Here is a 25598-nt window from a genome sequence, read left to right as displayed (position 1 = left end):
CCCAAACAATATGTATGTGTATTTCCGGTTTCCCTGTTTCAATATCTTCACCATGGCAACACTAAATCAATCAGGATGACCTCTTAGTCATGAGGGGGCGGTCGGGTAGCCTAGTGGTTAAAGCGTTCGCTCGTCATGCCCGGGTTCGATTCCAGACATGGGTACAATGTGTGAAGCCCATTTCTGGTTTTTCCGAGACGGAATTGCTGCTAAAAGTGGCATAAGACCATACTCACTCACCCACACTTGTGGATGAGGCTTTTCCAGTGGTCAGTTTTGATAACACTGTTTTGGAATACAATTGGAGCATTTCTGACTAAATTTGAAACCAGGATTTTAATAACATTCAGACCCATTAAAGTTCAGGGTTAGAATAGGGTCTACAGATACCTATGCTTGTCGTCAGAGGTAACTTATAAATGGGATCAGGGGGTCAGGCCTGCTGATTGATGCATGTCATCGTATCCCAACTCCTCATGATATCAATCACTGGATTGTCTGGTCCAGACTCAATTATAAATTTCAGACCGCCATCGTATAGCTGGAATATTGCTGAGTGTAGTGTTCAACAAACAAATTGACAGAATTGACCTATATTGAAAGATACAATTTTTTTTCAAAGGCAAACATTCCTACAAACACCCACCTTCTGAAACTGGAATCACACATGTTTTGTTCTTGCCTGATGTCATTTTTTTATTTTGTATATAACCCATAATTTCAAGCTTCTGTCTTGAACAGTCCTCATTTTGAAATCAGTGCTTGAAAAAGCAGTTTGAATAAATGTCCTTGAAAGTTACTTTGATAAATGCTTGCCCACAACTAACAAGCATTTGAGAACCTGCAATATTTTGACTGTTTGATGGGGATAATCTAGAGTTAATAAGAAAATGTACAACTTTATGAATTACAACTTCCAGCTTGATAAGAATCTACATCAGAACTTAGAATAGGTCTTCAGCAACCCATGCTTGCTGTAAAAAGCGACTATGCTTGTCATAAGAGGCGACGAATGGGAGCTTGTCATAAGAGGCGACTAATGGGACTTAGTTGATGCATGTCATCGCATCCCAATTGTGTGGATCGATGAGCGTGATGTCAATCACTGGATTGGCTGGTCCAGATTCGATTATTTACAGACCGCCGTCATATAGCTGTAATATTGCTTAGTGCGGCGTTAAACAACAAACAAACAAAAACAAACAATACACCAGAAGTTGTTGTCCATAAAGTTGTACATTGCTTTTTTTCTTATGCATTATTTTGACCCTTTTCTGAGTAACCAGTTGACAACATTGGTCTTGTTTAGAGTATTGGTTTCTCAGTTCTTGCCTCAAACATACTTTATAATTAGCTTATTTGTCAGATGTGTTTACAAACAACCTTACATTCACCAAGGAAATTGGTGCTTGAAACTTAATATATTCCTTGAGAAGACCCGGAGCTTCATGTGGTTGTTTCTGAAATCGGCTTGATTTGGAACTAGTACAAGTTCACACTCGTGCATGCATGTCACTATGTAAGTGCAATAATCTTGAACGCGATGTTAAAGGGGAAGTGTACACGCAAAAATCACTTTCTTTCTTTTTCTAAACAAAACGCAATTTTAGAATTAGTTAGTATCTGTGTTTGAAAATATACACTCATTTTTTTTCACAGTGAAAGTAGGAAGCTCACAATAGTGTGAAAGTGATATGCCGTTATGAGGCCTTCGTTTTACGAGCGAAATAGACCTGAGTTATCCCCCCTAGATTATGACGTAATTGGTGCCAATTCAACTGGGTCCCTGTCTATTCTCAACGCAAAAGATATCAAGGACCAGTTTGCGGTAAAACAACATGGTCTACGACACACTCCGGCGCAGTGGTGACTCAGCATAACACAATTCTGGCTGGCATCTGAGATGCTAGAATCACAAAACTGTACCTACACCACGTGAAGCGGCTCTAACAAAGCATGATGACGTCATAATGTTTATCAATTGGCACCAATGACGTCATATTGCAAGGGGCATAAGCCATGGTGTTTTTGTTATGGAAGTAGAACACTTGGTAAATGTGAAAAATATAAATTGTTTTAGTGCAAAAAATATGTTAATTAAATATGATGTTTTTATATTTTTGTCTATGACACTTCTATGTTAACACTTTTAATGTGGAAAAAGTACAAGAAAAAATGGTTCATTTCCGTGTGAACTTGCCCTTTAAACCCCATTTCACCTCACCATTGATATTGAACAATGTGTGGGGCAGGTGGATGGGAGGTTATGACACATATTGCAAGAGATGTTAAACCCCCTTTCACCTCACCATTGATATTGAACAATGTGTGGGGCAGGTGGATGGGAGGTTATGACACATATTGCAAGAGATGTTAAACCCCCTTTCACCTCACCATTGATATTGATCAATGTGTGGGGAGGGTGGATGGGAGGTTATGACACATACTGCAAGAGGTTTTTGCCGTTTGTGCCATGTAACCCGAGTACTCGTTCGTCTGAGATCTGGGGTCACGGGTGGCCAAGTCGTCTAAGGCGCCGAGATTCGCTGTGCAGAGTTGCGTCCCTTGGCACGCCAGAAACCTATGATTGTGGGTTTTTAATCCCGGTTGGCCCCGATTATGTTTCTAGGTTTGTCAGCACCATACCCGTGCTCGTGGGTTTCACCGAAGAGACCTGCATCACTTTGGGCTTTCCTCCCACATTAAGCTGACACGCCGCGATATGACTGGAATACTGTTAAAAGTGGCATTAAACCCAACTCACTCACTTACTCATCTGAGAACTTTCTGGAACTTGGCTGTGGCTTTTTTGTTGCTAAAGAAAGATAAAATACATCACGAAGCCGGTGTCTGTGTGCATGGGTGATGGAAGACCTTTGTGTTTATAAGCTCGTGAAGTACTGACGATGTGTATTTGTTTGTCTAAGCCGACTTGGCCAATATCTCTGAAGTTTAGTTTGTCAGAATCCTGATGAAGTTTTGTATAGCCGTTTCTTGATCCATATTAAATTTATAGCAAAACAACATGAATTTTGTTGTCTATCTTGCCAGTGGTTGGAAAAGCTGGGAAAGTATAGTTGGTATGCATGGTTGTGTCCCTTAGTAATGTCAGGATCCACTGATTGTGGGTTTGGATCCCAGATTCTCAATTATATATATATTTGTATACATTATGTGTGTCATAAACTCTGTTGTGGGGATATAGCGTCTTCACAGAGAGCGGAAGGTAAGGGGTTCGATTCCCAGGCTACATCATAATAATAGACGTTACAAGATGCCCTGGAGCTTGGGATTAAGGGGATAAAACAAGAACTGGCTTGGAATCAGTATACTGTGTCATGAGTAGAATATTCATGTTAAACTGTGTCATGGCATCTTGGTGGGCTAGCACAATATAACCGGTCTAAGTCGGGACTAATTCAAATAGCCATACATGTTTTTTTAACCCCCTTGTAAAAATCATTTAAAAAACCATATCCTGTCTTGCCTCAAACAAAAACTTTTATGTGAACACTGTCCAGTCAGATATAGACAATATCCCCATCAACACTGACCAGTAAGATACAGACAATATCCCCATCAACACTGACCAGTCGGATACAGACAATATCCCCATCAACACTAACCAGTAGGATGAAGACAATATCACCATCAGCACTGACCAGTCAGATACAGTCAATATCACCATCAACACTGACCAGTAAGATGAAGACAATATCACCATCAACACTGACCAGTAAGATACAGACAATATCCCCATCAACACTGACCAGTCGGATACAGACAATATCCCCATCAACACTAACCAGTAAGATGAAGACAATATCACCATCAGCACTGACCAGTCAGATACAGTCAATATCACCATCAACACTGACCAGTAAGATGAAGACAATATCACCATCAACACTGACCAGTCAGATACAGACAATATCACCATCAATACTGACCCGAAAGATACAGACAATATCACCATCAACACTGACCAGTAAGATGAAGACAATATCACCATCAACACTGACCAGTAAGATGAAGACAATATCACCATCAACACTGACCAGTAAGATGAAGACAATATCACCATCAACACTGACCAGTAAGATACAGACAATATCACCATCAACACTGACCAGTAAGATAAAGACAATATCACCATCAACACTGACCATTTAGATACAGACAATATCACCATCAACACTGACCAGTAAGATGAAGACAATATCCCCATCAACACTGTCCAGTAAGATACAGACAATATCCCCATCAACACTGACCAGTAAGATAAAGACAATATCACCATCAACACTGACCAGTAAGATACAGACAATATCACCATCAACACTGTCCCAAAGATACAGAGAAATATCACCCTCAACACTGACCAGTAGGATACAGACATTATCCCCATCAACACTGACCAGTCAGATATAGACAATATCCCCATCAACATTGACCAGTAGGTTACAGACAATATCCCCATCAACACTGTCCAGTCAGATACAGACAATATCCCCATCAACACTGTCCAGTCAGATACAGACAATATCCCCATCAACACTGACCAGTAGGATACAGACAATATCACCATCAACACTGACCAGTATGATACAGACAATATCAACATCAACACTGACCAGTAGGATACAGACAATATCCCCATCAACACTGTCCATTCAGATACAGACAATATCCCCATCAACACTGATCAGTAGGATACAGACAATATCACAATCAACACTGACCAGTAGGATACAGACAATATCACCATCCACACTGACCAGTCAGATGAAGACAATATCCCCATCATCACTGACCAGTAGGATACAGACAATATCACCATCAACACTGACCAGTAGGATACAGACAATATCCCATCAACACTGACCAGTAGGATACAGACAATATCCCCATCAACACTGACCAGTAAGATACAGACAATATCACCATCAACACTGACCAGTAGGATACAGACAATATCACCATCAACACTGACCAGTAGGATACAGACAATATCCCCATCAACACTGACCAGTAGGATACCGACAATATCACCATCAACACTGACCAGTCAGATGAAGACGAAAGATGGCAACAAAATGTCACAATTCCTGGAATGTCTAAGTCACAAATAGGTGCTTTTGTGTCAAATGACGGCCATATTTGAATTCGGTAGCCATCTTGGATTAAGAGATTGAAAACTTTTCGCTTCTCAATACAAATAATAAATAGAATTATCGGGGTATGGTTTCATTGTATCATCATTTGAACAATTCGCCAATATGTTGCACTTCACATGATCTACTATGTGTAACGATAGTAAAATAAACAAACAAATGTTTATCATGAACATTTTCATTCATTTTGATACAAAATACTTGAAAATAATTTTTCGTTCTCAGAGTTTGCCAGACAATATTCAAAAGTATCTCCCTACATTATCTGGGGCGGTCGGGTAGCCTAGTGATTAAAGCGTTTGCTCGTCACACGTACCGAAGACCTGGGTTCGATTCCCGACGTGGGTACAGTGTGTGAAGCCCATTTCTGGTGTCCCCCACCGTGATATTGCTGGAATATTGCTAAAAGCAGCGTAAAACCATATTCACTGACTCACTCACTCCCTACACTATCTGATTTATTCTCAATCAAAGTTGAATCTGGGACACGATTTTTAAAGTAAAGTACAGCCACCGTTTGAAATTAGACTCCAGACGCAACAAACACTAAGTTCAGAAAATCGTGCCTTTGATCAGCACGTGCAATGTGATGTTTGTTTATTAATGTTGTTTTTGCAAAATGATATTAACACAATTACCATTATTGTTTTTTGTTTGTTGTTTAACGCGGCACTCAGCAATATTCCAGCTATATGACAGCGGTCTGTACATAATCGAGTCTGAACCAGACAATCCTGTGATTGACATCATGACCATCGATCCACGTAATTGTGATACGATGACATGCATCAACCAAGTCAGCGAGCCTGACCACTCGATCCCTTTAGTCGCCTCTTACGACAAGCATGGTTGCCTTTACGGCAAGCATGGGTTGCTGAAGACCTATTCTACCCCAGACTTCACGGGCCTCGTACAAGACAGCTATGCGATAAATCACAAAGAAGCGTGGTTTATTTCACGATAAAAATATTGTTCTATCATGACGTCATTTCTTGAGATTCGAATATGCGCCCGCAACTTGATGACGCCATATACTGGACGACGTTTTTTTTTAGGGGGAATGTCTGGTGAGTTGTTCCTCATAGATGTAGCTGGGCTACGCAAATAAACGCGATGCCAGAACGATCGCCTCCAAAAGCAGGAGAGATATGACAATCGGTTTGGGGGGGAAAAGGTACAGGTTATCGACTTGAGGATTGTGTAAATATGCAGGAAATACCCACCTGTGCATAAATTGGACTTATCTGACATTGGAGAGGTCGGATTCTTTTCAAGGAGTCGTCATTATTTAAACACGGGAAATATTTTTAAAGCTTGTACATTCTATCATCACCCTAAAAGAGGTTTACATTATGTTGATACATTACGCATATAAAAAATAAACGACCCAAGATCGTTGTTTATCCCCGTCATTGTTTATTCTGCTTGCTGTGCTTTATTGTACAATAAACAACTCCCACTTGTCGTTTATTTCTTAATTATTGTATAAAAGCAGCGTTACATTAATCACTTACACCACAAGTTCGAGTGTCAAAAAGACTGCGATCCTATTCTATCATGGACTTCAGAAGTTGCGGGACCCGTGAAGACCCGGGGTAGAATAGGTCTTCAGCAAGTTGACAGCAACCCATGCTTGTCGTAAAAGGCAACTATGCTTGTGGTAAGAGGCGACTAACGGGATCGGGTGGTCAGGCTTGCTACCTTGGTTGATGCATGTCATCGTATCCCAATTACGTGGATCGATGCTCATGATGTGAATCACTGGATTGTCTGGTCCAGACTCGATAATTTACAGACCGCCGTCATACAGCTGGAACATTGCTGAGTGCGGCAGTAAACAACAAACAAGCAAACAAACAAGCAAACAAACAAACAAACAAACAAAACAGAAGTTGCGGAACGGGGACTCGTCAACACAGACGTCAGAGACTGAGATGGGCAAGAGCAGTGAGTGAGTGTTGTTTTAAGCTGCTTTTATCACTATTCCAGCAATCTCACGGCGGGGGACACCAGAAATGGGCTTCACACATTGTAGCCATGTCGGGAATCGCATCTGGGTCTTCGGCGTGACGAGCGATTGTGTGATTGGCTACCCCACCGCCACTGGCGAGAACAGTGCATCAGTGGCAGTAGGGCCACTGGCAGAGTACTTGTCCGACATCGAGCCATTTGGCAGTGAGGTGAGATGAAAGGGGTTTAACGTCGCGTCTAAGATTATTGCACTTATATAGCGACGTGAATGCACGTGTATGTATGTGTGTGGCTGCTTGTACCAGTCCGGACTGATGCCGATTTATAGTGCTAGCTCACCGAGATACCAAGCCGCAGTTTAACATGACTACCCCACTCAGACACAGTATACTGACTCCGAGCCGACCAGTCCTTGTTTTAGCCCCTTAATGCCGAGCGCCAGACAGGGTAACAACAAGGACCATCTTTTAACGCCTTTTGGTATGACGCGGCCCGGGGATCGAACCCCGGACCTTCCGCTCTCCGGGCGGACGCTCTACCATGAGACCACAGAGGCGGTCCATTTGGCAGTCGAACCCCGGACCTTCCGCTCTCCGGGCGGACGCTCTACCATTAGACCATAGAGGCGGTCCATTTGGCAGTGGAAGCGTCGTGGATCTGCGGACAAATGAAGACGAGTCGGGTTGTATCCGACGCCAATCTCAATGCATAACGTTACATTGTTTTTACGTCCAGTGGTGCTGCCTCTCCTTCAGCAGAGGGGGGCACGGGTGGCCCAGTCGTCCAAGGCGCCGCGATTCGCTGTGCAGAGTTGCGTCCCCTGGACACGCCAGAAACCTATGATTGTGGGTTCGAATCCCGGTTCACCACGATTATGTTTCTAGGTTTGTCAGCACCATACCCGTGCTCGTGGGTTTCACGGAAGGGGTAAACGTCTAAGACCAGCATCACTTCGGGCTTTCCTCCCACATTTAACTGACACGCCGTGATATAACTGGAATACTGTTATAAGTGGCGTTAAATCCAACTCACTCACTCACTCACTTCAAGGCCCTCATTGAAAAAACTACAGCTTATCTGGACAAATAAATCAAATTTAGTGCAGGCTATGAGGACTCATACACATTTGAAACTACGGGCCCGACACGAGATCTACCTGCCACAGGCCTACGGGCAGGCGCTTGTTTCGAACACTGCCCCCAGATCTTGATCCAGCCTGATCACGAGGCATGTCACCCATCGAGGCCCCGTGGGACCGTATTGGACGTCGGACGAGAGCCCTTCACGTTCATCTTGTTCACGGACAGCAGCCGCGATTCGCTGTGCAGAGTTGCGTCCCTTGGGTACACCAGAAACCTATGATTGTGGGTTCGAATCCCGGTTCGACCCAATTATGTTTTTAGGTTTGTCAGCACCATGCCCGTTCTCGTGTGTTTTACCGAATTGGTAAACGTCTGAAACCTGAATCACTTCGGGCTATCCTCCCACATTATGCTGACACGCCGCGATATGACTGGAATAATGTTAAAAGCGGCGTTAAACCCAACTCACTCACTTACCCATGGACAGCAGTTTGTGCGTGCACTCAGGGACGGACAGCTTCGGTTTCAAGTTCTCGTCATCACTTGTATGACATTCTATGCGCGGCGTGTATTTAGGTCTCTGGAGTACATACCCGAAACTGAGTGTGACTGTCAAAGTGACTTTGTTGTGTTCGCCCTTCAAATGTTGTGTGATCAAAAACTGATCCTAGTCTCGTCGTGCTTCGTCAGATGCTTTATTTTCACCGACCGTGATTCACATTGACTGGCTGGTGCTAAGTTATGTCCTTTTGAAAATACATGTACCGTCATTGAATTGTCTTGTCTCTTCATTTCAAGAACACCAACGTTGTCTTGGTATCGTTTCTTTCCCCCCTTTCTTTATTACGATTTTATTGCAGTAGTTGTACCTGTACAAATATAACAATAGTTTGTTTGTTTGTTTTTTGTTTAACGCCGCACTCAGCAATATTCCAGGTATATGACGGCGGTCTGTAAAAAATCGAGTCTGGACCAGACAATCCGGTGATTGACATCATGATCATCGATCCACGCAATTGGGATACAATTACATGCGCCAACCAAGTCAGCGAGCCTGACCACCCGATCCCGTTAGTCGCCCCTTACACGCATATTTGCCTTTCATGGCAAATATTGGTTGTTGAAGGCCTATTCTACCCCGGATCTTCACGGGTGACAATAGTTTGTAATAATAATTGAAACACAATTGCAATATTTGTACCTGTACTGCACAATTATCACAATAGTTTGTTGATTTGTTTGTTGTTTAACGCCGCATTCAGCAATATTCCAGCTATATGACGGCTTGTAAATAATGGAATATGGACCAAATAATCCAGAGATTGACATCTTGAGCATCAATCCACGCAATGGGGATACGATGACATGCACCAACAAAGTCAGCGAGCCTGACCACCCGATCCCGTATGTCGCCTCTTACAAGCATAGTCGCCTTTAATGGCAAGCACGGGTTGCTGAAGACCTGTTCTACCCTGGATATTCACGGGCTCAATAGTTTGTTAGTTAACAATTGAAATACTATTGCGGTAGTGAAAGTGACCTCGATTATAACCTCCTTAGTAGAAAGATATGTTTAGAGCGTATTTTGTTTTTTAGACTTTAAACCACCTTAGACCGTTACCTTGGTCTAGTGGACAGAGCGTCTTCTGAGTGGCGTCATACCAAACAACTAAAAAAGATGGAACTTGTTGTTACCCTGCCTGTCGTTCGGCACTTAGGGGCTAAAACAAGGACTGGTAGGCTTGGCGTCATTATACTGGGTCTGAGTGGGGTATTCAAGTTAAACTGTTTGACCGCGACGTAACATCCCATTTGTCCTCGGTGATAATTTCAAAATAATTTAAAATAATTTGATAGAATCGATTTGTGATTCCCTTTCAGAATGGATCCCTAGCACCACGTGCGTGTACAAACCGACCCAGGATAATTACATGAAGAACGCTTCAAATAGAGGAAGCGTACACCCCAGCGCCCCCCCCCCCCCCCCTCCCCCCCCCACCTCCATTGCACACTACCCACACACACATAGACATACGTACGCACACACACCACACATACACACACACATACGTACGCACACACATACACACACACATACGTACGCACACACACACACCACACATACAGAGACACACGCAATACACACCACACATACACAGACACACACACACATACGTACGTACGCACAGACACACACACAGACACTAACACATACTTACGCACACACACACACCACACAGACATACATACGCACACACACACCACACATACAGACACACACACATACACAGACACATACGTACACACACAAACACACATCCACACACATACACATACACGTACGCACTCACAGACACGCAGACACACGCACACACACACAACATGCGATGGTCTCTTTTAAATGAGTAACCCTATGCCGAAGAATATAACATAAATTGTCACTGACATTCGACCTACAAAGATCGACATTTACAGAAAACGTGGTACCCCATCAACCATGTGATGTCATTCCGATGTAGACAGTTTTAAAAACACGTAGCGTTATCTGTGGAAAGTGTAGATACGACGTCGAGAGGCCTCGCGGGAACTGCGTGCAAGTCACAAGTAACGTGGTCATGTGACTGCGGCCAAGCACGTGGCCCAGATATGGATTAACGGTATATAAACCGACCCGACCAACAGATCGTCCACCTTGACTGCAGCCACAGACAGGATCAAGGTAAGTTTTCACTACGAGATACAAGCAAGGGTATTTTTTTAGTTGAGCACCCTAGGTGATATATACAACTCAAAAGAAGTTAAAGAACATTCAATTCTTTCATGTGACTATAGACTTTGTTACTAAGTCTTTTACTGGGAGATATATGCAAAGCATTTTTTTATTTGTGCACCCTAGGTATTGAAAAAAAAGACTGAAACACATTAATTTTGTTAATCCAGATCAGCAAATGCGATTAGCGGTATTATATACTACTCAAAAGAAGTCAGAGAACGCTCAAATCTTTCATGCTACTATAGTTAACCTGTCGTGGCATGAAAGATTAACTATAGTCATATGAACAAAATCGTGTATTCTTCAACTGACAGATTAAATATAGTCATATGAAAGTATCGGTTCTTTAATGTGTTTTGAGTAGTATACATTTCACGACCAGACTCATTATTAGCAAATCAGAGGTGCTCGTAATGAAATATATATGCACAAACATATTAAGTTAACCTTATTGTCGCACATAGCATAGCCGGGGCCCTTCCAGACTGAGTGAACTGAGGGTGGTCGGGTAGCCTAGTGGTTAAAGCGTTCGCTCTCACGCCGAAGACCCGGGTTCGATTCCCTACATGAATACAATGTCTGAAGCCCATTTCTGGTGTCCGTCAGCGTGATATTGCTAGGACAGTGCTGGGATAGTGCTAAATCTATACTCACTTAGTGAACTGAGTGAGACAAACATGTGCTTCACACACTGTACCCATATCGAGCATCAAACCCAGACTTCGACGTGGCAGGCCAACGCGTTAACCACTAGACTACCTACCACGCCAAGACACTGTGACCTTTTGTGTTCCTTAGTTGCTAGGATCCGCTGGTCTTGGGTTCAAAAGTGCTTATTATCGTTTCGTCATGCAGTTGACACGGGTTTCACCAAGGCCGCTATTGTGAACGAACGTTACACTTTCGCTTTCCTTCCATATAGAAACTGAAACGTTGTGATAGAAATAAACATTTGTTCAAAGAGGTGTTAAACGGGACTAACTCTCTCACATGGTACACATTAAAACTAAACGTCCCAAAGGCTTAATATATTTAAAAGGGGTTTCCGTAGCAAAAACGAAACCTCTTTTTATCAAAATCAAGCATTTCTTCAAAGTCATGGTAGAATTATAGTTATAGTTCACGACTACAGTCTATGATGTCATATTAATTAGTGTACACTCATGCTTGTTACGATGACAAGACATTAATGTGATGCACCTTGAAGAGGGCAGATCGTGATAAGATACGGGGACAGATATTTCAAAGTCCGCAGCCAGGGGTTTTTCATATGCAGCGATTATGAAAAGCTGCTCCACGTGTAATCTGACATGCTCAATGACAAACTTCACTTGTAAGAGCGCCGATTTTTCGATTTATACCAACGAATTCGGAAGTTCCAAACTGATAAAGGTTTTAAATATAGAGTGAAGGTTTAAGGTATGGTGGGATGGGGTTTAACGTCGCGTCCAATATTATTGCACTCATATGCACCTATGTGTGTGTGTGGGGGGGGGGTGGGGGGGGGGGGGGGGGGGGGGGGGTGGGGGGGGTGGTGGTGGTATACTGACACAGTATACTGACTCCGAGCCGACCAGTCCTTGTTTAAGCCCACTAGTGCCGAGCGCCAGACAGGGTAACAACAAGTACCATCTTTTAACGTCTTTTTGTATGACCCCTGACCTTCCGCTCTCTGGGCGGAGGCTCTACCACTAGACCACGGAGGTGGTAGTGAAGGTATACAGACCCACAAGGCTCAATAGTGGGCATACCTAGTCTCGTAACGATCTAGTTCGTTTGTGTGTTTGTTTATTGTTTAACGTCGGTCTCAGCAACTCCATATACGTGACAGCGGCCTTACAAACCGGGGATTGATATTATGAGCAACGCCCCACGCCATTGGGGTGTAATGACAGCGAGCCTGACCACCCGATCCATTTAGTGACCTCTAGCGACCAGCACTAGTTGCCGAGGGCATATACAAATCTTGTAATGGGCTATCTGAAGACTAATTTTTATTTGCTTTCACATAAAAATAAATAAAATGATTTCCGGTTTTTTTTCTGAACTAGATGTTGTGTTTTTGGAATTTGAACCATGTTGACGTTCTGGTGTAGGTGTATTTGTCGTAATTACAATTAAACTGTGGACTGGATGGTCACAATGGCTGCAGCTTATGGATGTTACATCAGCCATGTTGGCACCGTAGATGTCGTAACTCCCATACTAGGTCGACTTATGATAGCCGTGATAGAAAAGAATCGTTATTATCCAAGTATTGGATTGGGCCCGGTTGGTCAGTGCCTTAAGGCGCACTGCAGAGTTGTGTCCCTTAGATATGTCAGGCATCACTGATAATGGGTTCACATCCCAGATTCGCCACTTTGGGCGTCCATCCTACATCTAGCTGACACGCCGTGATATGACTGAAATACTGTTCAATAGCCTAGTGGTTAAAGCGTTCGCTCGTCACGCCGAAGACCCGGGTTCGATTCCCCGCATGGGTTCAATGTGTGAAGCCCATTGCTGGTGTCCCTGGTCGTGATTTTGCTGGAATATTGCTAAAAGCGGCGTAAAACCATAATCCCCGATTTGCATTTATGAGGCTAGTGGGTCTAGTACACATCAGTACGGCGAACACATTTCATTGTGTTGGAGATTCGTATCGGACCCGACCTCCGTGGTCCAGTGATAGAGCGTCCGCCCGGAGAGCGGAAGGTCCGGGGTTCGATCCCCGGCCGCGCGTCATACAAAAAGGCGTTAAAAGATGGTATTTGTTGTAACCCTGTCTGTCGCTCGGCATTTAGGGGCTTAAACAAGGACTGGTCGGCTCGGAGTCAGTATACTGTGTCTGAGTGGGGTATTCTTGTTAAACTGCGACATGGTATCTCAGTGGGCTGGCACTATAAATCGGCATCAGTCCGGACTAGCATGCACGTCGCTGTATAAGTGCAATAATCTTGGACGCGACGTTAAACCTCATTTCACCTCACCGTATCTGACCCAAGTCCGTCTGCATTCATCAGCTGAAGATAACGACGTTTGTCTGACAATTGTCACACTGTACTATGCCCTAGAACAGATCTATCTATCTATCTATGCATGGGCGTATTCAAGACAGGTCATTGCATGCATGTTTAGATTCAGATACAATGTTAATACTAAACATCTTTTCACAACTAATACATCTCTCGTGTGAAATAACATGGTTACTTTGTAAGACATTTGTACGTTCCGACATCGTTTTTGTGCATACATCAACGAAAGGTATTATCGCCAAAGGTTTCGTTCAAAAAACATATCAACATAATATATATCAACACTACGAATTGGTCTTCAACAACCCATGTTTGCCGTGAAGCAGCTCTCACACTTTGCCGAGGTGGTTGCCGAGCTCTCCCGAGCCTAACTCGGTTAGGACTCGGGAAGAGACGACATATATACGAGTATCATACGAGTACGCTTCGTGTGTGTTACAAGCTCCATAGGAGTCCAATAGGAGTCTAATAGGAGTCTGATAGGAGTCTATTTAGAGTTGCATACGAACACAACGAGCTGTACGAGTTTGTTTCGACTTTGTTACGAGGTGGCTACAAGCTGCTAAATAATTCGGCGGGAATTTGTCACATGATTTAACATGGAGGCTCGTATAGCTCATATAAGACTCGGTCAACTGGGCAATAAATTTTGCAGACGATCCTCATACGGGTTATGTACGAGCACCACGAGGTCGCCACGAGGTTAGTACGAGTAGGACGATTGTGTTACGAGTTTGTTGAGAGTTTGTTACGAGTTGGCTGGCGGCCCGAGTGTTTTGAGCAGTTCCAAAACTCTCGTAGATCAGTACGAGGTATCCCGAGTTACCCCGAGTTTAGTACGACCTCGCTACGAGCTCCATACGAGTACCCCCGAGTCAGCTCGGGTCCATACTCGGGACGCAATTCGGCAAAGTGTGAGAGCCCCTATGCTTGTCGGAAGAGGCGACTAACGGGATTGGGTGGTCAGGCTCGATGACTTGGTTGATGAACGTCATCATATCTCTATTGCGTGCATCGATGGATCCTTTGGTCCAGGCTCGATTATTTACAGACTTACGCCATATAAATGGCTTTAAACAACAAACAAAATAACGAATCAAATATTTTAAAAAAATCCGATTTCTAGGATCCTGAAATTGAACCTAGGTCCTGTAGGTTGCGTCCATAATTACCTTTATAATAAGAGTTTCAGAAGCAATTGGCGAAACATGGGAGTCTAAAATACTACAGTCAGAAAATAAAATAGAAATTGATTAAATGTATTATTCAAGACAAGCAAAAAGGTGACACAGCTTAATATGTCTAACAACATGGGGGGGGGGGGGGGGGGGGGGGGGGGGCAGTCGTCCGCACAGTGACAAGGCGTGTTTTGGGGGTCAAATCTGAGATAAATCAGAACCAGGGCATCCTAAACAAATATACATCAAAATAGTCATTGCCGCGATAACCTGGAATTGTTTGGGATCCGGGCATTGCGGACCTTGACCAAAAGAAAATGTTGAAGATATTTGGGTGATGAAGATAACAGTTGTCAATTTATCATCCCCATTTTACCGCTTGTCATCTTTAGCAGTCATTGACACTTTACACAACTTGAAACTTTTTGAAAGACCTGTTTATCCACGGTGCTTGGTTTAACTGCGGATGATTTTATTGTAACCACTACAGAGCGTCAATTTGAACGTTTACCGCGGTACAACTACAACTGCCACCCTCTCTCTCTCATAGACTCTCTGTGTATGTTTCAGCCCCCGCCCTCTCTCGTTTCCTTAACCCATATCCTACTCCCCTTCTCCGTCTTTCTTCTCTTTTTGTATATCTCTTCCTCCGTGTGTCTCTCTTCCCCTTCCTATCATAGCTTATTTACTACTGGTATCTGTCCCAGTGTATAGCCCCCCCCCTTCTCTCTCTCTCTCTCTCTCTCTCTCTCTCTCTCTCTCTCTCTCTCTCTCTCACAGCCTATATATCTCACTTCCCTCGAGGGGCGATCTGGTAGCCTAGTGGTTAAAGCGTTCGCTCGTCACGCCGAAGACCCGGGTTCGATTCCCGACATGGGTTCAATGTGTGAAGCCCAGTTTAAAAGCGGTGTAAAACTCACTTCCTCGTACGTCTCCCGATCTCTCCCTCTACTTTATATATGCACAGAGCGAGAGACATGTATGCATAGAGAGAGAGAGAGAGAGAGAGGGAGAGAGAAAGGGGGGAGGTGTATACATTGTATATACATACATCTCTCTGTGTCGATGTGTGTATTTTCCCTATATATATCCCCCCTCCCCCCACACACACACCGTCCGTGTCTTAATAAAACAAATACCAAATGTTTCAGTTCCATATTGTGACTTTTTCCGCCTCCGTGATAACAGATGTCACGCACATCACGCTCTATTGTAGTGTTGAAGTGGCAGATAAGGGCTGTTGGAGCATGCACGGTAAACACACATTATCTCCATGAGGAAATATTAATGTCAAGGAGTTCAATTATTAGCTGATTTTGTCCAATATCGAAACCATAACCTACAAATACGATCACGATTGAAACAACGTCCGTGAAGCTGACGGAAATACACCATGTGAGAAAATATAGGGCACGTGTCAGATCTTCAGATCGGGTACTTGGAATTTGCAGCATATCCATAAAGCGGACGTAAGTCTCTCTCTCTCCCTTCACCTCTCTCCCTCTCTTCTGTCTCTCTCCTTCCCTCTCTCTCCCCCTCCCTTCCTCTCTCTCTCGCTCCCCTGTCTCTCTCTCCCTCCCTCTCTTGTCTCCCCTCCCTTCCTCTCTCTCCCTCCCCTGTCTCTCTCTCCTCCCTCTCTTGTCTCTCCTTCCCTTCCTCTCTCTCCTATGTCTCTCTGTCTCCCTCTCTTCTGTCTCTCTCCTTCCCTCTCTCTCCCCCTCCCTTCCTCTCTCTCCCTCCCCTGTCTCTCTCTCCTCCCTCTCTTGTCTCTCCTTCCCTTCCTCTCTCTCCCATGTCTCTCTCTCTCCCTCTCTTCTGTCTCTCTCCTTCCCTCTCTCTCCCCCTCCCTTCCTCTCTCTCTCCCTCCCCTGCCTCTCTCTCCTCCCTCTCTTGTCTCTCCGTCCCTTCCTCTCTCTCCCATGTCTCTCTCTCTCCCTCTCTTCTGTCTCTCTCCTTCCCTCTCTCTCCCCCTCCCTTCCTTCTCTCTCCCTCCCCTGTCTCTCTCTCCTCCCTCTCTTGTCTCTCCGCCCCTTCCTCTCTCTCCATGTCTCTCTCTCTCCCTCTCTTCTGTCTCTCTCCTTCCCTCTCTCTCCCCCTCCCTTCCTCTCTCTCCCTCCCCTGTCTCTCTCTCCTCCCTCTCTTGTCTCTCCTTCCCTTCCTCTCTCTCCCATGTCTCTCTCTCTCTTCTGTCTCTCTCCTTCCCCCCTCTCTCTCCCTCCCTCTATCTCTCCCCTCTCTCCTGTCTCTCTCTCCTTCCCTCTCTTTTGTCTCTCTCCTTCCCTTCCTCTCTCTCCCATATCTCTCTCACCCCTCACTCTCTCTCTCCCTTTCTTCTGTCTCTTTCCTTCACTCTCTCTCCCTCCCTTCCCCTCTCTCAATCTCTTCTGTTCTCTCTTTCCCCTCTCTCCCGCCCCTGTCTCTCTCTCTCCCTCTCTTCTGTCTCTCTCCTTCCCTCTCTCTCCTCCCTTCCTCTCTCTCTCCCTCTCTTCTGTCTCTCTCCCTCCCTGTCTCTCTCTCTCCCTCCATGTCTCTCTCTCTCTCTTCTGTCTCTATCCTTCCCCTCCTCTCTCTCTCTCTCGCCCTCTCCTGTCTCTCTCTCCCTCTCTTCTGTCTCTCCTTCTCTTCCCCTCTCTCCCATGTCTCTCTCTCTCTCTCTCTCTCTCTCTCTCTTCCCTCTCTCTCTGGTTGAGCGGATTATATAAGCCATCAATATATGACAGTTCTGATCTCATGGTAGTTGATGCTGGTGTCGTTGTAGATGATGTTCCGTGTGACAGTTGTCGTCGCCTTGCTTGCCCTTGCCTCCTGCAGCCTGGAGCGGGAGTGGGAGATGTTCAAGGTCAGACATAGCAAGCAGTACAAGGACAACCAGGAGGAGGCCTACAGGTGAGGGGGTGCTCACGTCGCCCCGAGACATTGTGCCTGACGTCGCCCCCAGACAATGAACCTGACGTCACCCCAGACATTGTGCCTGACGTCGCCCCCAGACAATGAACCTGATGTCACCCCAGACAATGAACCTGACGTCACCCCTGACAATGAGCTTAACGTCGCCCCTAGACAATGATCCTGACGCCACCCCTAGACAATGAGCCTGACGTCACCCCAGACAATGAGCCTGACGTCACTCCCAGACAATGAACCTGACGTCATCCCCAGACAATGAACCTGACGTCATTCCCAGACAATGAACCTGACGTCACTCCCAGACAATGAACCTGACGTCGCCCCCAGACAATGAACCTGACGTCACCCCAGACAATGAGCCTGACGTCACCCCCAGACAATAAACCTGACGTCACCCCAGACAATGAGCTTAACGTCGCCCCTAGACAATGATCCTGACGCCACCCCTAGACAATGAGCCTGGCCTCACCTTAAGACAATGAGCCTGACGTCACCCCAGACAATGAGATAATCCCGTCACCCCCAACCACACACACTGACGCCACCACCTACCACTGACACCTCCTCCAACCACTCAACTTGACGTCACATCCTCCCTGATATCACATCAAACCACTCTCCCTGACGTCACATCCATTCACTCACAATGACGTCACCTCCAACCACTCACCCTGACGCCACCACAAACAATTTACATATCTAATATCAATCAATAAAAGGAAACACAAAATGATAATAATAATTGTTGGATATATTTTCAAAATACATAAAAATACTAATCATTATTAATTATAGAAGTAAAACGTAAATAACAAAGGCAAAAAGAAACATCAAATAACCGCCAGCACAGTTTGTTTTGCTCATGAGTATAGTTGCCGTTATTTCATCCCACTGTGTTACCCCACAGGAAGGGCGTGTTCATGAAGGCGGTGGAGTACATCCAGCAACACAACCTGGAGGCTGACCGCGGCGTCCACAGCTTCAGAGTCGGCATCAACGAGTACGCCGACATGGTAGGTGGCGAACATGGCCAATAGTTTTCTGCTAGCCTAATATAATACCTTTACGGCAAGTAAAGACATCATAACTTATAGTATACGATTACGAGTGAGTGAATGTTGTCTAAGACTGCAGTGCTTTTGTAGCTATATCACGGCAGACCCGTGAAGATACGGGTAGAATAGGTCTTCAGCAACCCATGCTTGTCGTAAAAGGCGACCTACGGGATCGGGTGGTCAGGCTCGCTGACTTGGTTGATGCATGTCATCGTAACCCAATTTCGTGGATCAATGCTCATGATGTCAATCACTGGATTGTCTGGTCCAGACGGGATTATTTACAGACCGCCGTCATACAGCTAGAATATAGCTGAGTGCGGCGAACAAATAAACAAACAAATAAACAAAACATCACGGCATCCGATCCCATTAGTCGCCTCGTACTGCAAGCATGGGTCGCTGAAGACTTCATGCGTGTATCTAGGGGGTGGTACACTATTTGGAATGTTCTCACGCCATCAACTGTCTGTCTGTGTTTTTCAGCCCAATGAGGAGTTCGTTCGTGTGATGAACGGGTACAAGATGCAGGAACAGCGCCCCAAGGCACCCACCTACATGCCTCCCTCCAACGTAGGCGACCTCCCCGCCACCGTCGACTGGAGAACTAAGGGCTACGTCACAGAGGTCAAGAACCAGGTACCGAACGTCTTTACTGTGTTGACGTTAAAGAGCTGGGATTAAAGCCGCTTTGTACTGTAGCCGAGTTTCATTACTTTTTAGCTTAATATCATCTTCCCGAGGCGAGGGAGTTAACTGACTATAAAAGTCCAGTTTCCACCCTTGCCGAACTAGGCTGGAATTTCTGAGCTCGGTCGTAGTGCCACCAGTGGCTATTCGAGTTATGTCCCTTCTTTGTCCCTCCTATTGACCAATCAGATTCTACCTCTCATATCACTTTCATTTGCTTGAAAATAGCGGCGCCAAGTCAAAACGATCTGATCGATAATCAAGATCTTTGTTAAAATTGTAACGGGTCTTACCCCGCGAAGTGCATCAAATCACCTGACCTCTTTGATTAAAAAACATGAAAAGATTTGCAACATATCTGTCAAGGCCCAGTTGACGGTAGACATGCTTTGCAAATACAGCCTCGTTCGGCAAGGGTGGAAACTGGACTTTTCAGTTAATGCCCTTGCATCGAGAAGATGGCTTAATATAGGAGTACAGCCAGAAGGGGTCATATCTTAGACGTCTTCCACTCATTAAATTGTGGCGCCACGGATTACTGGGCCATCTAGCCTTAGGAAACTTCAGGTTAAAACACCTCGGTAGACAAGGTCATCGAATGCATCGAATAAGGATCCCACTATGAGTGAGTGAGTGAGTTTGGTTTTACGCCGATTTTAACATTATTTTAGTTATATCACGTGTGTCCGTAATATAGTAGGAAAGATTATAGTTCTAGGTTTGTTAGCTTCATACCCGTGCTCGTGGCTTTAATCGAAGTGGTAAACATATGAGACCTGCATCACATCGCGATTTCCTCTCACATCAAGCTAACACGCCGTGATATAACTGGCATACTGTTAAAAGCGGCGATAATCTCAACTCACTCACTCGAGTTTACATCACAAGAAATAAACATTATAAAATATTGATGCAAATATCACGGGGGATGCTACTGAGATACTATATACTAGTTTGATAAACACATTGCACAGAACTAGCTCGAGACTCGGATTTAAAACACTTCCTGCTGTTCAGCCCTTAGTTTTATTACGTTTTAGCTTAATATCATCTTCCCGAGGCGAGGGAGTTAACTGACTACAAAAGTCCAGTTTCCACCCTTGCCGAACTAGGCTGGAATTTCTGAGCATGACCGTAGCACCTGCACAGAACTATAGTCTATAGCTCGAGACACGGATATATACCACTTCCCGCTGTTCAGCCCTTATACATGTATGTGTGTCCATGTTTAGGGCCAGTGCGGCTCCTGCTGGGCTTTCTCCAGCACCGGCTCCCTGGAGGGTCAGCACTTCAAGAAATACAACAAGCTTGTCTCCCTGTCTGAACAGAACCTGGTCGACTGCTCCACCAAGCAGGGTAAGTAAAAAGGAAAAAGGAAAAAGATATTTCTCATCAGAGGGGAATTTCAAAATGTGACGGCCGCAGACTTTTTTTCTCAGTTGGGAAAAACATTAATTCAGACTCGTTATCAAACATGGCCGCATCGCTGAGGCAAGGAAAGATACAGTTATCTTTAACGGCGTAATATAGTCGGAATTGTACAATCGACAATCGATTTTGGCATTTCTTGTGATTATGGAAAGGATTTTGTCAGTTTGTTTTTTCTGAAAATGGAAAGGTTTTTGTCGTCTTTTTTTCCTTCTGATAATTGTAAAGGATTTGTCCATTTTTATACCTTCTGATAATGGAAGGGTTCTGTCACTTATATTTCTTCTGATAATGGAAAGTATTTTGTCACTTGTATTTATTCTAGTAATTGAAAAGTTGTTTTTCACTTTTATTCCTATATTTTGTTTTTTTATCCCAGGCAACATGGGATGCGGAGGGGGCTTGATGGACCAAGCCTTCACTTACATCAAGGTCAACGATGGAATCGACACCGAGACCAGCTATCCATACGAGGCAGCGGTAGGTCATTTAGGACCATCCTCGAGTAACCAGGGCATGATATCTTTATTAGACATCGGGAATCACATCCTTGGTTTTTTCAGCCCAATTTGTTTTGAGACGACCTAAAATTGCCAACATAATGAAAATACGCACATGAGCGAGAGAAAACATTACTAAGTTAACAATAATATAGATTAACATTGTGACGCCGGATACGAAGCTTTGGTTATGAATTGGTTCAGGGTATGTATCATAATCGAATATAGATTTTATACACTGGATAATCGAGGTTAATTTGGGGTTGGCTCTTTCATTAAAATATTTTTTGGTGATATTTTATCTGACTGTCATTCAACGTCTGAAATTTACTTAATTATATTTCTTTTTGCCATTTGTTTATCGCTTCTTGAGATACATACATCACTTCATTTTACGTGCGTTTCAAATCCTGATCATATGCATATTCGTAATAAACTCCCACAACCTAAACGCGAGAGAAAAACGTTTCTCATGATCAAAAGGCCATGACAAAATCAAACAATAAGCTAATCATCGCCATCTCATATGAACGGAGTTTTCAGGGCTGTCAGTAATATATGGTTTCCCGGAGTCAATAAGCAAGCCACGTGGCTGTAAAGATTGTCTTGATTATAACGGACGGGTTATCTTCCCTTGTCTTAACCATTGCACCCTCGAGTATCCGGGGTATTATATCTTCATTCCATTTCGGGGGATGTTGGGTAGCCTAGTGGTTAAAGCGTTCGCTTGTTACGCCGAAGACCCTGGTTCGATTCCATCTGTGGTGTCCCTCATCGCGATATTACTGGAATATTGCTGGTATATTGCTACGAGCGGTGTAAAACCATACTCACTCACTCATTCCATTTTGATGAATACCATGGATCCATTCTCAACCGCAGCTTCGTTTTGAGCTCGATTCGGTTGGCACGACATTAAAACTAGTTTTATGAACATGTTTATAAATATGTGAATCTGTTGGTTTTGTTGTGTTTCTGGATGCAAGGAGTATACATAAAGTTAAGGTGTTAATGACACAATATCAGTATCTTGAAACCCTGAATCCACCCACACCGTGGGCCACACCCCACCCCCTCGCTGGCCCATGCCTTCTCACGACATTTGTGAGGCGGATATTTTTGGTGTCCACCAACAAATGTATATTCTGTGTAGGTCAACCTTTCACATCGCTTGGTATAAGGATGCTCGATCATCGATGCATTTCGAACAGTACAGTAAACTACGGTTATAACGAACTCAAAGGGACCCCTTAATTTAGTTCGTAATAACCGTAGTTCGTTATAAGCGTACTGGTATATACAACGCATATACAACAAATGGACGGGACCAAAATATACAGTTCGTTATGTCTGTCAGTTCTTTATAAGCCTGTTCGTTGTAGCCGTAGTTCACGGTATTTCTGTCAAAGGTACCTAATATCAAAAGGGTGACATCTTAGTATTTATTTGTGTATTTTTTTTATTTATTTATTTGGTGAGTATTTATTTATTTGTTGTTAATAATTAGGCAGTGAATAATTTCATTTTATTGGTTTTCTGGAAAATCTTTAAGTTAACTAAAAAAAACAATCCCACATAGTAGATAGTCCGGATTTCGATCACCCTTTGAAACCAAAATTCTTCTAACATCAGCAGGTATTTTGTGTTGTCCACCCACATTTTATCAACAAATAATCTTACTATCGATGTATGGTGACCAACGTTATAGATCGCTTGATGTCAAGATGTAGCTAAAGCTCACACTCATTCACAATTTCCACTCAAACATCAACAACTCTTACTTCAGAACGGCAAATGCCGCTTCAACAAGGCCAACGTTGGAGCTAACGACACCGGCTACACCGACGTTAAGTCCAAGTCTGAGTCCGACCTCCAGAGTGCTGTTGCAACTGTCGGCCCCATCGCCGTCGCCATCGACGCCAGCCACATGAGCTTCCAGCTGTACAAGTCCGGCGTCTACCACTACATCTTCTGCAGCCAGACAAGACTCGACCACGGCGTGCTCGCCGTCGGCTACGGCACCGACAGCGGCAAGGACTACTGGCTTGTCAAGAACAGGTGCGTGTTTAACAGTTTAATAAGGGCTTTTCCTGTTTGTACAGGCTCCTCATTCCCATGGCACAAAATGCATCAGCGTACGCCGAATTCTTTCAATTATGTAGACCTCGTCAGTGCAGCCAAGATGGATTTGACGTTTCCTCAGTGGACCTAGGTTTCTACTAACACTCAAATTCCGCGTCTGGAATTTCTTTGAAAAAGCCCCAAACAGTTCTTTTCACGACATCCACCGACTTGTGATTAAATCATTTATTTCCAGATTTTGTAAGTCTGTGATACGCAGTGATAAAATTGAACCACTATTAGCCACTACTTGCATGTGGCTGCATCTTCTAAATATATGATGTTTGTTAGGTGTCTTTAAGTGATGATAATGCGATTGTTTTTTTTGTATTTGTAGCTGGGGCGCCACCTGGGGACAGCAGGGATACATCATGATGTCCAGAAACAGGGACAATAACTGCGGTATCGCCACCCAGGCCAGCTACCCCACTGTGTAGACATGACGTCATAGTCATGACGTCATCATGACGCCATAGGCTTTCACTGACGTTGATTCTAGTCATGATTTCATTTCGTAATTTCAAGAAATAAACAAAGTTAAAAAAAATGGACCGTTGTTGTAGTATTTCATACATATTTTGTTTTATGACCCTGTATAGTTTTAAAAACAACCTTTTGTGAATACCGCAGCACAATACCGTTTAGCCACACACTAAAAGTGAGTGAGTGAGTGAGTTGGCTTCAGGAATATGGGTTTGTTAGTTGAAAGCATCGACGATTTTGTTTCTGGCATTGCTCCTCATAAGAGCTGCTTCGCCGAATGCATGGATCGAAATTGGGCAGGCCCGGTTTTCTTGGACGCTAACGGTATTTCAGTTACATCCCGGCGTGATGAGGGAGGGAAGCCCGAAGTGATGCAGGGCCTATCAGTTCAGGTATTGGGTGAAGCCCACGAGAAAAAGTTCCGGGCTTACAAACCTAGAAACATTATCAGAGTCAACCGCGGGATTGTCCCATGGTTCTGTCAAGTCTAAGGGGCGCAACTCTCCCCAGCGACTTAAACAAACTCTTTTGCTTTCGTGACGCCTACTTAAACCCGTGGTGATGCCGAGTTAGAATTGGACCCAACGATGCTTGTCGCAATAAGTGAGGTGAGATGAAATTGGGTTTAACGTCACGTCCAAGATTATCGCACTTATAATAGCGACGTGTGTGTATGTGTCTGCTTGTACTCGATTTATAGTGTTAGCACACTGAGATACCATGCCGCATTTGAACATGAATATCCCACTCAGACACAGTATACTGACTCCGAGCCGACCAGTCTTTGTTTTAGCCCCTTAATGCCGAGCGCAAGCAGGGTAACTACAAGTGCCATCTTTTAACGTTTATTGGAATGACGCGGCTGGGGATCGAACCTCGGACCTTCCGCTCTCCGGGCGGAAGCTCTACCACTAGGATACGGTCTTTGTCACAATAAGTGAAGTTGGTGGGGTGGCCAAACTTGGTTGATTGTGTTTCATGACACCCCGATGGTGTGGATCATATCTCACACTATCAATCACTGGTTTGTCTGGTCCAGGACAGGCCGCTGTCATATGGCTGGAATATTCCTGTGTGTAGCGTGCAATTACAAACAAACACATCTTGGTGACAAGTAGGGCATAAGTGAGTGAGTGAAAATGGTTTTACGCCACTTTAAGCAATATTCCAGCAATACCACGTCGGGAATCCCATGTTGGGAATCGAACCCGGGTCCTCG

At 44.3% G+C, this 25598-nt stretch overlaps 1 protein-coding gene across 1 annotated transcript; it reads left to right on the top strand.

Moving 5' to 3' along the window:
- Positions 1 to 10847: 10847 nt before the first annotated feature.
- On the top strand, positions 10848 to 24443 carry LOC139461168 (cathepsin L-like). The gene is made up of 8 exons (XM_071242747.1): positions 10848 to 10946; positions 17954 to 18081; positions 19010 to 19115; positions 19644 to 19796; positions 21080 to 21203; positions 21655 to 21755; positions 23562 to 23833; positions 24234 to 24443. The coding sequence occupies exons 2-8, from the start codon at positions 17954 to 17956 to the stop codon at positions 24331 to 24333; spliced, it is 984 nt and encodes a 327-aa protein (XP_071098848.1). The 5' UTR covers positions 10848 to 10946; the 3' UTR covers positions 24334 to 24443.
- The last annotated feature ends 1155 nt before the right edge of the window (positions 24444 to 25598 follow it).

The sequence above is a fragment of the Haliotis cracherodii genome, unplaced genomic scaffold (assembly GCF_022045235.1).
Source record: "Haliotis cracherodii isolate W230 unplaced genomic scaffold, xgHalCrac1.p SCAF_14, whole genome shotgun sequence".
Taxonomy (NCBI): Eukaryota; Metazoa; Mollusca; class Gastropoda; order Lepetellida; family Haliotidae; genus Haliotis; species Haliotis cracherodii.
Note: the sequence above shows the minus strand (reverse complement) of the source record. Positions and strands in the feature narration are given on the sequence as shown.